This window comes from Pseudophryne corroboree, chromosome 6, assembly GCF_028390025.1.
Source record: "Pseudophryne corroboree isolate aPseCor3 chromosome 6, aPseCor3.hap2, whole genome shotgun sequence".
Taxonomy (NCBI): Eukaryota; Metazoa; Chordata; class Amphibia; order Anura; family Myobatrachidae; genus Pseudophryne; species Pseudophryne corroboree.
The window spans coordinates 357,127,084-357,142,204 of record NC_086449.1 but is presented as its reverse complement, the minus strand read 5'-3'; the positions used below and the strand labels follow the sequence as shown (position 1 = coordinate 357,142,204).

The window sequence follows — 15,121 nt, the reverse complement described above, 5'->3', positions numbered from 1 at the left end:
TGTTTTTAAAAGGATAACTGCACTATTGCACTTTTTTCTGCTTTATCTCTTTATGAGGTTTATACGTATATGAAGGATTTGTTTGATATAAACCCCCAGGAAAAAACAACGCTGGATTTCTGTTTACCTCAAAGAGTGTTTGTATATGTGATATACCCATAATTAACGGTATTATCCTTTTATTTACCCACTGGGTGCTTGTATGTAAATTTGGGTCTTTTATTGGAGTGCTTTAAGTCTGTATCTTCCTTTTCTTTTTCCAGTTGTTCAATGCAAGTGTAAAGGGGTGTACACTTAGAGATACAGTTTTTAGCTGCACCTTTGAATTAATTTGCACAGATTCTCAACTATTTTATAACCCTACGGGAAGCATGTTGTTGCCATTAACTGTCTTAATGTGGGTTTTTGATTGTAATGTATTGTTTTTAATGTATATCTCAAGGTCCAAAAAGGTTATCTGTTATTTACTTGATGTTGTATCAAATTCCAGATTAATTGTGTTGCTGTTAGTGTAGGTCTTGAAATCTTCTAGGTTTTCTTCAGTTCCGCTCCATATAAAGAAAATGTCGTCGATGTAATGATACCAGCATGTTAAATATCCAATGTATTAATTGTTTGACCAGATATTATCAACTTCCCATTTTGCGAGGAACAGATTAGCATAACTGGGTGCCAATGATGTCCCCTTGGCTGTTCCACACTTTGTAGATAAAATATATCTTCATTCCAAAAATAGTTATGGGTTAACACGAATTCAATGTTTGCCAGGATAAAGTTGATTTGGTAAACTTGTGTTATTAGAAAGATAGAACCTGGTATGGGCACATCCTATATCATGTCTAATGCACGTATACAGAGATTTTACATCGGTGGTGCACAAGATGTAGTTTTCTTCCCACTGCATTATTTCTAATTTCTGAAGTATGCTTGTGGTATCCTGAAGATAGCTTTTTTGTTGAGTCACTAAAGTTTGAAGAAAGAAGTCTGTGTAGTTTGACAGATTAGATGTTACTGATTTGACTCCGGATACAATTGGTCGGCCGGGATGGTTGTTTAAGTCTTTGTGGATCTTTGGTAAAAAATAAAACGTCTGTTTTCTTGGATGATTTTCTAGAATTAATTCATATTCCTTTTTATTTTGAATTCCTATTTCAAGGCCTTCCTCAAGATGTTGTTCTAACTCCTGTAGATATTGTTGGGTTGGATCTTGTTTCAATATTTCATATGTTGTTGTGTCTGAAAGTAGTCGCTCCGATTCTTTCTCATATGCCTCGCGTTCCATAATCACCACTCCTCCACCTTTGTCTGCTGGCTTTTTAACAATTCGAGTATCTTCTCTCAGTTCTTGTAGAGCTTCTTTTTCTGCTTTAGATATATTCTGTTTGATTTTTTGACGTTCTGGTATTTCATCAGTTTCTTTCTCCAATAGTTTTTTAAAGGTATCAATACCAGGTTAAATGTTAGATGTAGGCTTTAAGGAAGAATGTAAAAACTGGTCATCCTGAAAATTTGCAGAGGAATTTTCATGTTGTTTGGCAAAGTGTTTCTTTAGGCACAACTTCTGCACAAATTTTTGAACATCAATGTAGAGGTCGAATTTGTTGATTTTTGATTGTGGCGCAAATGTCAAACCTTTCTGGAGTATTTTCATTTGTGTTTCTGTCACAGGTTTGTTGCTTAAATTGAATACAGTAGACTTTTGAATGACTTGTACATTTTCCTTCTTTCCCCTAGTTCCACCTCTCTTGCCCCTTCTTCTATATTTTTTCCTTCCTTCAGTTTTTTGTTGCTTGGTGCTGGTACATCTGGGGGTTTTCTGATGCCATGGCCGATATCTTAAAAAAATGTCTTCGTCTGATTCTTCATCCGTTTCCTCACAATGATTTATTTTTTTCAATTTTTTTCTTGATTCATGATCCTTTTCAAAGTTCTTGTTTTGTATGGTTTGTAAAAGGAGTTTGTATTGATCATCTTCATCTTGTATTGCTTGTTGTTGTCCTGATTTGAATGATTCTTGCCCTGTTTTGTAGGAGTTCGTATATGAAAAGTTCTGGTTGTTGTATGGTTGATATTGTCTATTTTTGGGAGTTGACGGATTCGCTTTTATAAGGGGTTCTTTCCATCTCCTTTTGTTCTGTTGAACTCTCATCGATCTGTCGTGCCATGTACCCAGAGACCTGCGCATGCACACCTGACTCTGGAACAGCGATAGTCTCTGTGCTGCTGGCTAGAAAGAAGGGGGCCCAGACGGAAACTGACTGGGCCAGAGGTAGGGGGTTTATGCCCCCTGGGTTGGACCTCCACTAGATATAATGAGCCACGTGCTGACTCCCTAGTGCTTCAGTGGTGCAACTGGACACGATCAAGGGCTAAAACCATACTACAGTTACAGTTATCCACTCAGCTGCCATCAGTATCTCTATGTCTATTACTACAGCTCCCAGCTGTCATGCGTCCCTATTATTACCATCCCCAACCACATGCTATGTGCTCCTGCTAGAACTATACCCACCAAGCTATCATATATGCCTACTATCTCCCCGCTGTTTTCTGTGTCCCTACTTCTTCAACCCATCATCTGTAACTGTGCATTCCTACTATAATGACGCCAACGCACTTGAGAAATGTTCCTACTATTAATACTACAATTCATGCGTATCTAGAGAGACTGATGAAGAGTGTAATTTAACCATTACCACTCTGAGATTATATGACACTGGGGCAGCTGAGTAATGTGCAGCTGGCCCACACAAAATGTATATATTTTTATGATGTATATATCTCATTCTCTGGATCCACAATGTTAAGCATGTATAATGTAATGCTCAGTATCACTGTTATATTCTGTCTTTTTGATCGGACAGGGTCATTATACCATGTACAGTGCTGTCTGGAAGGATCACATTACTTTTTCTCCTAGATGATTAGATTACCTATGGGTTACACCTGTTACTAAATAAAACTATTTTAAACAGCGAAACCTTTATTGGTAAATCTAAATTGTACTGTGTTTCCGCAAGAGATTACAGTACCTAATATTCTCAGTACAAAAATATGATTACAGTAACCAGTGTATTATCTGCAAGTCTTAACTAGACATCAGTACACATGTAATGTGTCCCAATACTTATCCAACATGGTGTTATTTTATTTTATATTCTGTTTCCAGTTTTCTTTTCATCTTTGATCTATAAATGCTGTATGTGATTGTATGCAAAACATTAATAACATAGAAAATGTATAATTTGGATTGATATTTTTCTTAATGGTTTTTTACACGTTAAAGGTGTGCACATTGATTCCTCATGATAAACTTTATACAATCATTTACACTGATTATATTCCAATAGCCTTCATGTTTGCTTACTGCATGTCATTGCTTTCATTTCAGGTGGTTTGATAAATCATTCAATCTAGTTGTGTTCAGTAACGGGAGGCTGGGTCTGAATGCTGAGCATTCCTGGGCGGACGCACCAGTCATTGGCCACTTGTGGGAGGTACTAATATATGTATGTCAGTATGTCTTTACAAAAATATTGTGGTTGGCAGCTCATAAGTGTTATAGGCCCATCCTAGATTTGGGGCCCCTTGGAACCTTTGGGCATGGTGTACAGGTGTCCCCCCTGTACTCCCCTGTTGCAAGGACTGTATACATCCTCCTATCTAAGACTCATTTCCCTCTCTGCTCCTCTCTAGTTCATGTTGGCTACTGACTGCTTTGAATTGGGATACACAGAGGATGGGAACTGCTGTGGAGATCCTGGCCTCTCCTTTCCACCCCCATACAGATTACAGTGGGATATTCCGCCACAGGTGGGCAAGATATTTTTTTGTTTAAGATTAAGGTAGAGTGAATCTTCTACCTCCTTCACGTAACGGTGCCTTTTGCACAGTATAGTGCTTCCACCCATTGAGCTATTAACTGCTAGTTATAGCTGAAGTTGCTCTCACACAGTTTAGCGTGAACAGAGCCTAATCTGGGTTTGACTGGTGAACAATACGCCTTATTGTTTGGTTACTATTGTACAATATAGAATCCATAAGCAAGTGGCTAAGTGTAAAGATTCACTGGTAGCCCCTTATTTATCAATGAGTGATACATTTCACTGTGAGTGATAAATTGCACCAGCCAATCAGCTCCTAACTGTCAGACTGTGTTTGAAAAAATGACAGGAGCGGATTGGCTGGTGCAATTTCAGAATCAGAATCAGCTTTATTGGCCAGGTGTACCCACGTACACTAGGAATTCTTTGTGGTACAATGCATCGCCAAGTAGCAACAACATGAAGGGGGAATACATACTGTAGCTAATGTAAAACAAGTCTTTTTACTCACAGTGAAATGTATCACTCATTGATAAATAAGGGCACTAGTGTCCAAGCATAAAATATAAATTACTTACTAGGTGGTATTTATCAAAGCTTGCAGAGAGATAACATTGTGAGAGATAAAGTACCAACCAATTAGCTCCTAATTGCTATTTTTCAAACATGCCCTAAAAGTGTAACATATAAGGCAACAGCTGATTGGCTGGTACTTTTATCTCTCTCAATTGTATCTCTTTCCGAGCTTTGGTATATCCACCCCTTAGTATTTAAGTGTAAAATAATGATTCTCGAGAATTTGGCCCCCAAGATAAAATATAGAGGACATTACCTGTTTGCCCAATTAAAAATATTAAGTCTTTTAATATGCGAGTAGCAGTAAATTATGTTTTAATATACAGAGGTCCTTTTGGTAAAAGGTTGATAACTTACCCCATCTAATCTCATTTGGTTGATATCTGTTTCTGCGGTTATCACAGACTTTTCTCCTAATCGGCTAATGTAAAATTAGACTTTTTGCATTGGCTAAATAATTGGGCCCAATTTAATTCTGGATGATTCAGGTGTACATTTCTGAGCAGATAAATAAGTGCAGGATAATATGAGAGAGGTTGACATCTGGAAGTTAGCCATTAATCATCCAACCAGTGGCGGCTCCAGAGGGGGGTCTGCAGCGCAGTCCACAATTCAAATTGGGGAGCCACACCAACTACCACACTAACCGCTGCCAATCATCGCTGGCCAGGGCTCACTGGCAGTTGGTCTGGCTCCCCTATTTGAATTCTGGAGCCGCCACTGCATCCAACGTCTTTCTCTTATTTAACATTAATTATTGTTGTGTGTAACCATTCTCTAAGCTGCATTATGTGAGAGAATTCAGTTTATCTGTTGGTACTGTATGGTAAAGTGTGTCATTAATCACAGTGCCATAAGATATACACAACCTTCTCTCAATGTGAGCCCTGATATAACATATATTATTCCTCTTCTGTGTTCTCACCCACTGCTCAGCTTTTTAGTGGGAGTTTTGTGAGATGTCTATCTGGAAACTGTGCTTTGATGATGATGATGCATATCTAGAAAAATGTGTGTATATATATATATATATATATATATATATATATATATATATGTATGTATGTAAATTATATTGTTTTTTTATATGGTAGACAACACTAATGCCAATGTTTATGATCATTTATGCAAGGGTTTATAAAGATGTCATGTAACTTCACACAGCAGCAGAATAATTAGGCCCACTCTGGTTAAGCAGCAAAAAGGTCAGCTAATGAAAACAATTGGTTCCTTCTAGTGCCGTGACGTCATTGAGTCCTCCTACTTCACAGCCAAGACACTCGCAGATGATGTGGATTTTCACTGCCTCCGATTCACAGACTTTGGGAAAGGGCTCATCAAGAAGTGCAGAAGCAGCCCTGACGCCTTCCTACAGATTGCCCTACAGCTGGCTCACTACAGGGTAACGAGACCAATGAACCACTAGCACTGCCAACAGAGTATGCTGCATGAGGGGTGGCACTTGATATGCCGGCTGTCGGGTTCCCGGCACTTCGCATACTGGTGCCGGAATCCCGACAGCCAGCATACCGACAACTATTTTCCCTCTTGGGGTGTCCACGACACCCCTGGAGGGAGAATAAATAGCTTGGCATGCGTAGCGCGCCACCATGCCCGCAGCGTGGCGAGCACAGCACACCCACATGGAATCTTTTGCGCTCGCCCCGCTGCCGGTATAACGGCGATCAAGATCCCGGAGCCGGTATGCTGAGCGCCGGCATACCGTAGTAGACCCCTGCATGAGAATTTTTAACGTGTCCATCACATCTGGTTTAATCACTGTTTTAATTAACACAGTACCTGCAGATTTCTCAATATAAAAGGCTAGGAAGGACTAGAAAGTATACAGATATATTGGGATACAAAAGCAAGGACATTAAAAAGAAATGGATAGTGAGATTGAAAGGAATATGAATTGTAACCATTTAAAACTGAGAAGAAATCTAATGGGGAAGTAAGAAGAAGTATTTAATTGATGATGGAACAATGATATGTGTGGAAATAGGGAGAATAAGTATGCAATGGATAATGGCACTTGTTGCATTATAATACCATAAGTATAATGCATTGCATGGAAAATGATGACACTAGCTTGTTAAGGTAATTTTATTTAAATAACATGTAACCTGGCTGTTATGGTAAATAGAAGTCACTATGTCGCCCATCTTTGTGTCACTTTTTGGATACCACAGGATAAGGGTCACTTCTGCCTGACATATGAAGCTTCCATGACTCGTCTTTTCCGCGAAGGTCGGACAGAAACTGTGAGATCGTGCACCACCCAGTCCTGTGAATTTGTGAAAGCCATGGAGGATCCCAATCAAAGTGTGGGTACTTACCCTATGCCTTTTTATCTGACCTCCTTTTTCTGCTCTTCATATTTGTTGACTTCAGTTTGATCATCACCCATTGTTATTTAGAGGGATAATCGCCTGGCCCTATACAGAGCAGCGGCAGAGCGGCACCAGCTAATGTATCGTTTAGCAATGACAGGGAAGGGTATTGACCGTCACATCTTCTGCCTGTATCTTGTATCCAAGTATCTGGGAACAGAGTCTCCCTTCCTTCAGCAGGTGAGACAATATACTCTGATACTGTTTTGTCACTTATTTTTGTTGGTAATTCTAAGAATATTTATTTTGTAATATTTATGACAAGTGCTTTTATTTGTACATATACCTCCCATTAAAGTAAAACTAAGGGGTTAATTTAGTTTCGAGTAAAGCAAAAAAGAGCAAATAAGGTTGCAACTTGGTAAAACTATACTGCACTGCAAGTGGGGTAGATGTAACATGCAGATAGATTTAGATGTGAGAGGAGCGTGTACAAATTCAGACCTACATTGCTGGGTAACAATAATAAATTAATTTGCACCTCTTGCATTGCAGTATGTTTATTCCAGATACTATGGCCAGGATGTAATGGGAGCCTATAATGCCACCCGGGAAATTATCACACTACACCGGACATTACAAGTGTACGTCTATTTTTCAGAACTCAGGCAATGTAACGGCGTGCATCTATGTCCAGGCTTCTGTGTATCGGATCCGAGGTGTTGCGGTATTTGTAGAATAGAAAACGTCCGATATTTTCGGACCAACCAAAATGCGTCTTTTAGGAGGACCACAGTGTGAGAGAAAGTCACCCATTGGCCCCCAAAAGTCCCATGATTAAAGCAACACACAGCCTACATAAACCCCAGTTCTCCAGGATGCACAAGCAGCTTTTGCAGATATAAATGATATGACTTATGGCTGTATTCTGTGTGTAATTGGGACTGTTATCAGTTTACCTATTTTTGTTGCAGTGTTTGGCTGGAATACACTGTAGCATAACATTCTGTATGCAGATACAGTTGCTATTACACACAAGACAGGCATGCGGCATGTAATTTTAAACAGCATGAGCATCTTGTGCGTTCTATTCTCATCATTTTGCTTCTAAAACGAAACTATGCGAATATAATGCACAAGCAGCTGTTTAAAATGATGCAAATAGGATGTACAAGATGCTGCTTAAAATAATATTCAGCATGCCTATATTCTGGGTTTAATAGCAAATGTACAGTATCTGCATACAAAATGTTATGCTACAATGTATTCCAGCCAAACACTGTTACATAATTAGATATGCTGATACAGTCTCAGTTACACACTGAATATAGCCATGCCATATATCAATTATATCTGCATGAGCTGCTTGTGCATCCTGATATAGCCATTTGTGTATCAGACATATTTTCATGTGCAAAAATTACATACTACGTAAACTATTTTTAGAGATCAAAGTTTTTTTCTTTCTTTTTTAGTGTCAGACTGTATTGAAAAGTGTTTAAAATGTGCTTGTAAGGTATACTTCTAATTGATTTCCAACATTTTTATAACAAACTCGGCAAAAAAACCCACCTCCAAATTCTTTGAGAGTTTTAGAGCTGTTTTGTGTCCGACTTGCAATATCGTAATCCATTACATCGGCTTAGTTATATACTTAACATAGGCAAAACATCTGGATCTGATTTTTTATCAGGCTCTCTACTTTAGAACCAAAAGCGTCCGAAAAATCTGGTTTGCAGTCAGTAATAAATTAACCGACTTTGCAAAATGACGCAAACATCGGACATATTGCCGTTATCAGCTCCCATTACATCCTGGCCTAAGTACCTTTCTTTTTTAATTTGCTACCAAGAATCACACCCTAAAAGTGAATATTATTTTCTTTGCTTATTTGTAAGAAACTCATAAAAGTTAACACAAGACCATAAACTACTACAGACGGTGACCATACAAAATGCATCAGCATCAAATCACTCTGCTTCTTTTTCTGCCTATCAATTGTACCTATGTGTATGAAATCAGAGTCTTTACTCCAGGATATGGGACCATGGGGGGCAGGGCCGGTTCCGGGGCTTCTGGCGCCCCGGGCGGCATTAGGGGGCGTGGCTTCATACAGGGGGCGTGGTCCGTTACGCCCCCTGTACTGTTGTAGGATGTGCGGTGCGCGATGACGTCAACGCGCACCGCACAGCAAAGGTCCTCTCCACGAAGGTAAACTAGACGCTAAGCGTCTAGTTCCCTTCGTGGAGAGGACCTTTGCTGTGCGGTGCGCGATGACGTCAACGCGCACCGCACATCATTACAGTGAAGGTCCTCTCCAGAAAGGGAAATTAGACGCGCAACGTCTAGTTTCCCTTCACAGCGGGCAGCCCACGAAGGGAAACTAGACGCGTAGCGTCTAGTTTCCCTTCACAACGGACAGCGGGCCGCGGCAGCAGGGGGCACCACAGCAGCAGCGGATCTTGCCATGGTGCGGCGCCCTCCGGATGGCGGCGCCCCGGGCAAAAGTCCTGCTTGCCCGTGGCAAGATTCGCTACTGATGGGGGATGTATGATACTGGCACTGATTATTATAATAATTATTATTATTATTGTTATCCTTTATTTATATAGCGCCACAAGGGATCGCAGTGTTGCAGAGTACATAAACCAATAAGCAAAACAATACAATACAAAACAATATAGGACAAGTACAGGGTATATAAACATATTTGCATCAGCAGACAACACTGAAATAAGTATAAGGGTGGCAGAAAACCAAGAAATTTGGTGCCAGCGAAGGGAGTATGACGTAGAAGATGGTTTAAGTCAGAGAAGGAACTGCACATGAGGGAAGCGGGCCCTGCTCGTTAGAGCTTACTGATCATGCCAGGTTCTTTGACTCTTTACCTAGGAGAAGCAGGAAGCACTATTGACAAAATGTAACAACATCTTGTTTGCTGGAGTGAGGGAGTGAAAACTGCTCCGTCCGGCAATCGCTGCCAGCCTTCACAGTGATGCGCTGTGTCTCACCCCTGGCCGGCTCCAGTGCGCATGTGCTAGAGCTCGCTATTGTCGTGAGATCTCCCAACCGCAGACCGGAGCAGGCAGTTGCAGCAGCCACTACAGTGTCTGTCAATAGGACAACGACACCTTGAGCTGGCGAAATCAATGGCTGCAGGTGTCTGAACAGTCAGTGCTACTGACCGTTCTTACATTGCCCGGCACATCGGCATGCTATCTTACAGATAGCAGCGCCGATAATGACAGGGGCGCATTAAATACATGGAGAAGAGCAGTATCAGTGCACATAACGTGTGCTGATACCACTCACTCATCCACACACACACACACACACACACGTCGCCGGATCATACATCTATCCCTATGGTCTTTTATATTGATGTGAAATAAAAATATATATTTTTTTTTAACAGACTAATGTCTAGTGGACATTTTTTACTGCTAATCAGCCCGCTATGAATGAGTGATTAACAAGAATGTTCCATATTTAGTTCACATTTATTACCCTGATATATTGTCTGTGTCAGAGACTGCACCGGGGGTTTGCTTCTGCATGGCTGTATGAAAAAAAGCAGTTTTGTAGCATTAGCTATCGGGGCTTGATACATTTCCACACACATGCAGAGATGTACACATCAGATGAGCACTTCTCCACAGTGTACCATATGCACCTAGTTTATGACAAGGTGCCACCATCAGCCTGAACATGATGCACTAGGCAAACTGACACAGCATCCTCTGATACAGTGCCATGGTTTCTTAATGATACTTTATTTTATGTTGAACACATAACTACTGTAGCTATTAAAACCTTAATGAGGTACCTGTCACATTAGGTTTAATTGATAGCATTTTGGGGCTTGATGATTGTTAATTATGTCTTTATATGTAAAATATTGATTTGAAAGAGTGTATACTCTCTTTCAGATTACTGTGTATAACCCTAGAAAGTAGACTATAGAGTAGGCATAGCCTTACAATGCATATCCTGTACATGTATTTGCATGTCTTTCTCTTCTTCAAGAAAATGTCAGCCTTGTATTGGTCTGTGTGAAAGGGAATCTCTGAGCATGCACTATGGATTTTACAGGTGCTGTCCGAACCCTGGCGACTCTCCACCTCACAAACTCCACAACAGCAGCTAAAATTATTTGATTTGGAGCAATTTCCAGACCACATATCTGCCGGAGGGGGATTTGGACCCGTAAGTGAAAGGAGACCGTTTACTGTTATGAAAGCACTTTATAAACACCGTAGGCCTGATCCTGAGGCAGATGTAAGCGCAGAAACAGACATTACTCATGATTTTCTATAGACTGCGCGTGCGTTGCACGATGTGTCTGCAGGCGAGTCACATTTCAAGCAGATGCAGCTGTTTGTGCACTGGGTGTTTCTGGGTGGCACCCATGGCGACGAACAGCACAGATTCATTTTTTTGGGAGTGCTATGGGCGTGCAGCATGACTTCCATGCTTGTTTGAGGCATCTGGATGCTTTGTTTTAGATGGATCTTTTGCACCCAGTGTGAGATAGGTGCAAGTGCCAATACTAATGATGGCTGAAAAACTGTGGGTGGAGCAACTCATGCGCATGCAGATGAGCTGATAGGTGCATTAGCATGAACTAGTAAGTAGGCTATCCAGGCTGGATGCAAAAGCCGCTGCAAATGCATCCAACTCAGATCAGGCTCTGTATGAATTTGGGAGTGGCAACGGTTTGGAAGATTAGTCTCCGAGCAGCTCATCCTTCTGCCAATGTGATGTAGCTTAATACAGTTGACATTGACAACTGCATTTTTTTCTGGTTTCAGGCTGTGAAATATGCTGTCTTCTGCCAATACTAGTGACCCAATAGAATTATGATCAGAGGCCCGTTGCTTTAAAATCATTTATTTAAATATCACTATTCCTTTTATATGTATCTCTATATAAATGTACATGTCAGCCTTACAGCTAGTTCTATTTTGTTTTTGTTTGTTTTGGGTTTTTTTTTTTGCCTAAAACAATTTTAAGCAATTCTCCAGGGCATGGTGACATTACAGAGGCAGTGAGGGTCACCCACAGAAACAGATGTTTTACACTACCTGCCCCATAGATCCATTTAGGACATCCTGCCCCTGCCTCATTACTGTGCACTATGCACTCATTACTTCTCCGCACTCTCTGACTATGGCATGCTCTTCCAGGTGGCGGATGATGGGTACGGTGTCTCCTACATCTTTGCTGGGGAGAATGTCATCACTCTGCACATTTCCAGCAAATTCTCCAGCCCGGAGACGGTAAGATATTGGCACTTCCTATATATTTCTTCATTATCAATTTAAAAAATGTACCACACATATCGTTTTGGCATACTGCCATAGTAAAATATGTATTTTAAATATCTAAGACAACTTGGGGAGGGCAAAGTGGAAAGCTAGTAAGCACAAAACAGCAGAACGGGCATTTACTGTACGATGTTGCATATATTTCCATGCCCTGTGCCAGCATGGCCAGCCTCATTTGCTTCCCTTGTGTAGAGTACTGTAGTTGTATTCCTGCACAATTATACATCTGTCATTCACAGTATTGACTTATTTTATGCTTCTGAGTTCATTATAAACAGAGTTAATGCTGATTACAGCACAGGACATGCAGTAATAATCCTGAGATGAACCTTCAGTTTAATAATCTGTATTATTCAGGCTATTCCCAGGATACCACTCCATTCCGGATGAAAATGCATTTATAAAGCAATTACTTAATTATAAGTAGGATTAGGAATGACATTTTAAAACAATACTAGAGGTCAAAATGACACCAGCCTATAAAACTGTCTAAGACCAAACCTGACTAGAGAGACAATTTTTAGTATGACCTATTTAAGGAAAGAAACGCTGCTGCACTATTGTTACTGACATAGGGCTAATTCAGAGTTGGGCGTTAATGCGGCCGCATCACAGTTTGCCTTACATCGGCAAAATGCACACACGCAGCAGCCGCATCGTGCCTGCACGGTCATTCACACTGTGAGGACATCTCTGAAGGACGCATCCGCAACATGACTGACAGCGTTGGGTGTGCGAGAACGCTGCTTTTTGTCTGCATGGCGGGCCAAAGAGGGGTATGCTGGGAGTGTTTTTAGGGCAGCTGCGCAGCTGCGTGACGTCACATGCAGTTGCTCTGATTAAAAAAATGGCGGCAGAGGGGCGTGGCCTAGCTGCTGCTGTGAGTGGAAGTGTTTCAGCAGATCTCCAGGATTTCTGGCACTTCTCTCCATCCCTGCACATCCATCTCTGCTCCTTTCAGCCTGGTGCCCTCTCCCCCACTCCTGCTGCTGTGCGCTGGCCGGTTGGTGAGGTCCGCGGAATCGGGGAGCACTCCTGGAGGCTCCTGCAGATTGCGGCCTACCTTCTGCCCTGAAGCCGGGGACTAAATTTTCAAGCCTACCCGGGCCGGATTTCCGGGACCTGGGAAAACGGGACGTGGCTCCGCCGGACGGCTCCTACCTCTCCCTGCAGGCTCCTGGGGGGTCTCTGTGGGCTCCCAGAGGCCGAGGACCCGTGGGCCCTTGTGCTTTACTCCTGTGTGCCTGATATCCACCTCTGTCTCCAGCTGGGAAGGAGACATTCACAGCCAGCGCCCATTTTGGATTCTTCAGTCTGTGCATCTCTGCAGCTCTGTCTCCTTCTGAGGCTGAAATTGAACCCTGAGCTAAACCAGGACCAGTGATATCTGCCTGGGGCTCTCATCCAGCTTTTTCTACTACATCTCCCTTGGGGTGTATATTCCATTATGTGGTAGTGCTGCCGATTCCTGCTGGAATCCCCTGTACTGGATCTGTGAGTACCCCCTTGCTGGGATTTGTTGTGCCTCTCTCATATTTGTCATTTCTCCCCGACCCTGCAAAGATCTCTCTGCATGTAATAATGTTTGAATAGGGATGTGATGTGCTCTGTCCTCTGTCCTCTCTACGCCTCCACCCGGGGTTCTCATGCATACATAGTAGCTTCTGTTTGGAACCAGCATACTACTCTGCCTCCAGGGCCTGTGACGCATTGGCCTTCCAGTTTCACTCGTCTACTCCTTCTACTGCAGCCCTCAAACGATGCCTCCTAAAAAAATTAAGGACGCACTCCCACCCCCGGTGGCTTTCTCTAATCAAAAAGGGGCTTGTATCTCCTCGTCTCCTGCCGGGAGCTCCATCCCATCGAGCCAACCTGACCGTCCTAAGGAGAGTTCTGGCCATTCCTTATCGGTCCCTGGGGTGGACTCTATTTCTACGGATCCTCTCACTGTCAAGACTCTGTGTCAAGTCCTTGCGGCTTTTAAATCTGAGCTCACTCAAGACCTCTCTCTGGCTATCCGGGAAGTTAAAGTGGAGCTAACTGCTTTAAGTGATCGCACAGACCACCTTGAACGTAAAATGGAGGAACTGGTGTCCTCTCATAATGACCTTATTTCGGCCCATGACCGACAACAAGCTGAGATGGAGACGCATAAAGACAAACTGGCGGATATAGAGGACAGGTCGCGGAGAAATAATATTAAAATCCGAGGTATCCCAGACTCTGTGGCCAATTCGGAACTTCTGGACTATGCTATGTACCTCTTCCGCAAACTGCTACCTGGGGCGGACAACTGAGACCTTCTCATGGATCGCATTCACCGGCTTCCGAAACCACGGTTGGTTTCCACCTCCTACACTCGGGGTACCCTCCTCCGTGTTCATTTCTTCACGACCAAGGAACGGATAATGCAAGCTGCCAGATCTGCGTCTGATTCGGATATGCTTGGAGGCATACAAATATTTCCTGACTTCTCAGCACTGACCATCTCTAAACGTAGAGCTCTGGCTCCTATCACGGAGGCACTACGTTCTCATGACATTAGATACAGATGGGGCTTCCCAGTGAAATTGGTGATTTCCCATGAGAATTCCTCCTACGTAGTTGCCACTCTGGACGCTGGGGTTAAGCTGCTTATTGACTGGGATGTTTCGGTCAAAGTGCCCTCTACATTGAAACCTCGCCTGCCACTTACCCGTGAGTGGTCTGCGACCTGACTGAGTATTCAATGTTCCAATTAATGTAGTTCCTGGTTGATCTTCATGTTTGGTTGGGGACTCCGTCCCCCTTATAATGCATACCGGATACGTGAGTTTATATGTTATATATGTGTATGCTTTTGGTTCCTTCATTTGCTGTTTATATTACTATGTGTACCTGCATTTTCCTCTGATTCTATCTTTTTTATCTTTCTTTTTCTTCTTACTGTACACATGAGGGTATCTCACTAGTCACTTACATTATTTGTTGATGTGCTTGTTGGTACCCTTATTGGTACTTGTAGTTGGGCTATACGTTATTGCTCCAGGTATACATGTGCTTTTTGTACCCAGGGTGGTGA

The 15,121-nt window shown here is 42.2% G+C and overlaps 1 protein-coding gene across 2 annotated transcripts in view; it reads left to right on the top strand.

The window, feature by feature from the left end:
- CPT1B (carnitine palmitoyltransferase 1B) overlaps positions 1-15,121 on the top strand; it is a 75,992-nt gene that overhangs the window by 51,030 nt on the left and 9,841 nt on the right. For both annotated transcript variants that reach the window (XM_063926624.1, XM_063926625.1), the window contains exons 12-18: positions 3,392-3,497; positions 3,697-3,813; positions 5,638-5,802; positions 6,593-6,727; positions 6,821-6,973; positions 10,826-10,939; positions 11,920-12,012. In XM_063926624.1, coding sequence (XP_063782694.1) covers positions 3,392-3,497; positions 3,697-3,813; positions 5,638-5,802; positions 6,593-6,727; positions 6,821-6,973; positions 10,826-10,939; positions 11,920-12,012 — 883 coding nt within the window. The remainder of the gene's footprint in view (positions 1-3,391; positions 3,498-3,696; positions 3,814-5,637; positions 5,803-6,592; positions 6,728-6,820; positions 6,974-10,825; positions 10,940-11,919; positions 12,013-15,121) is intronic.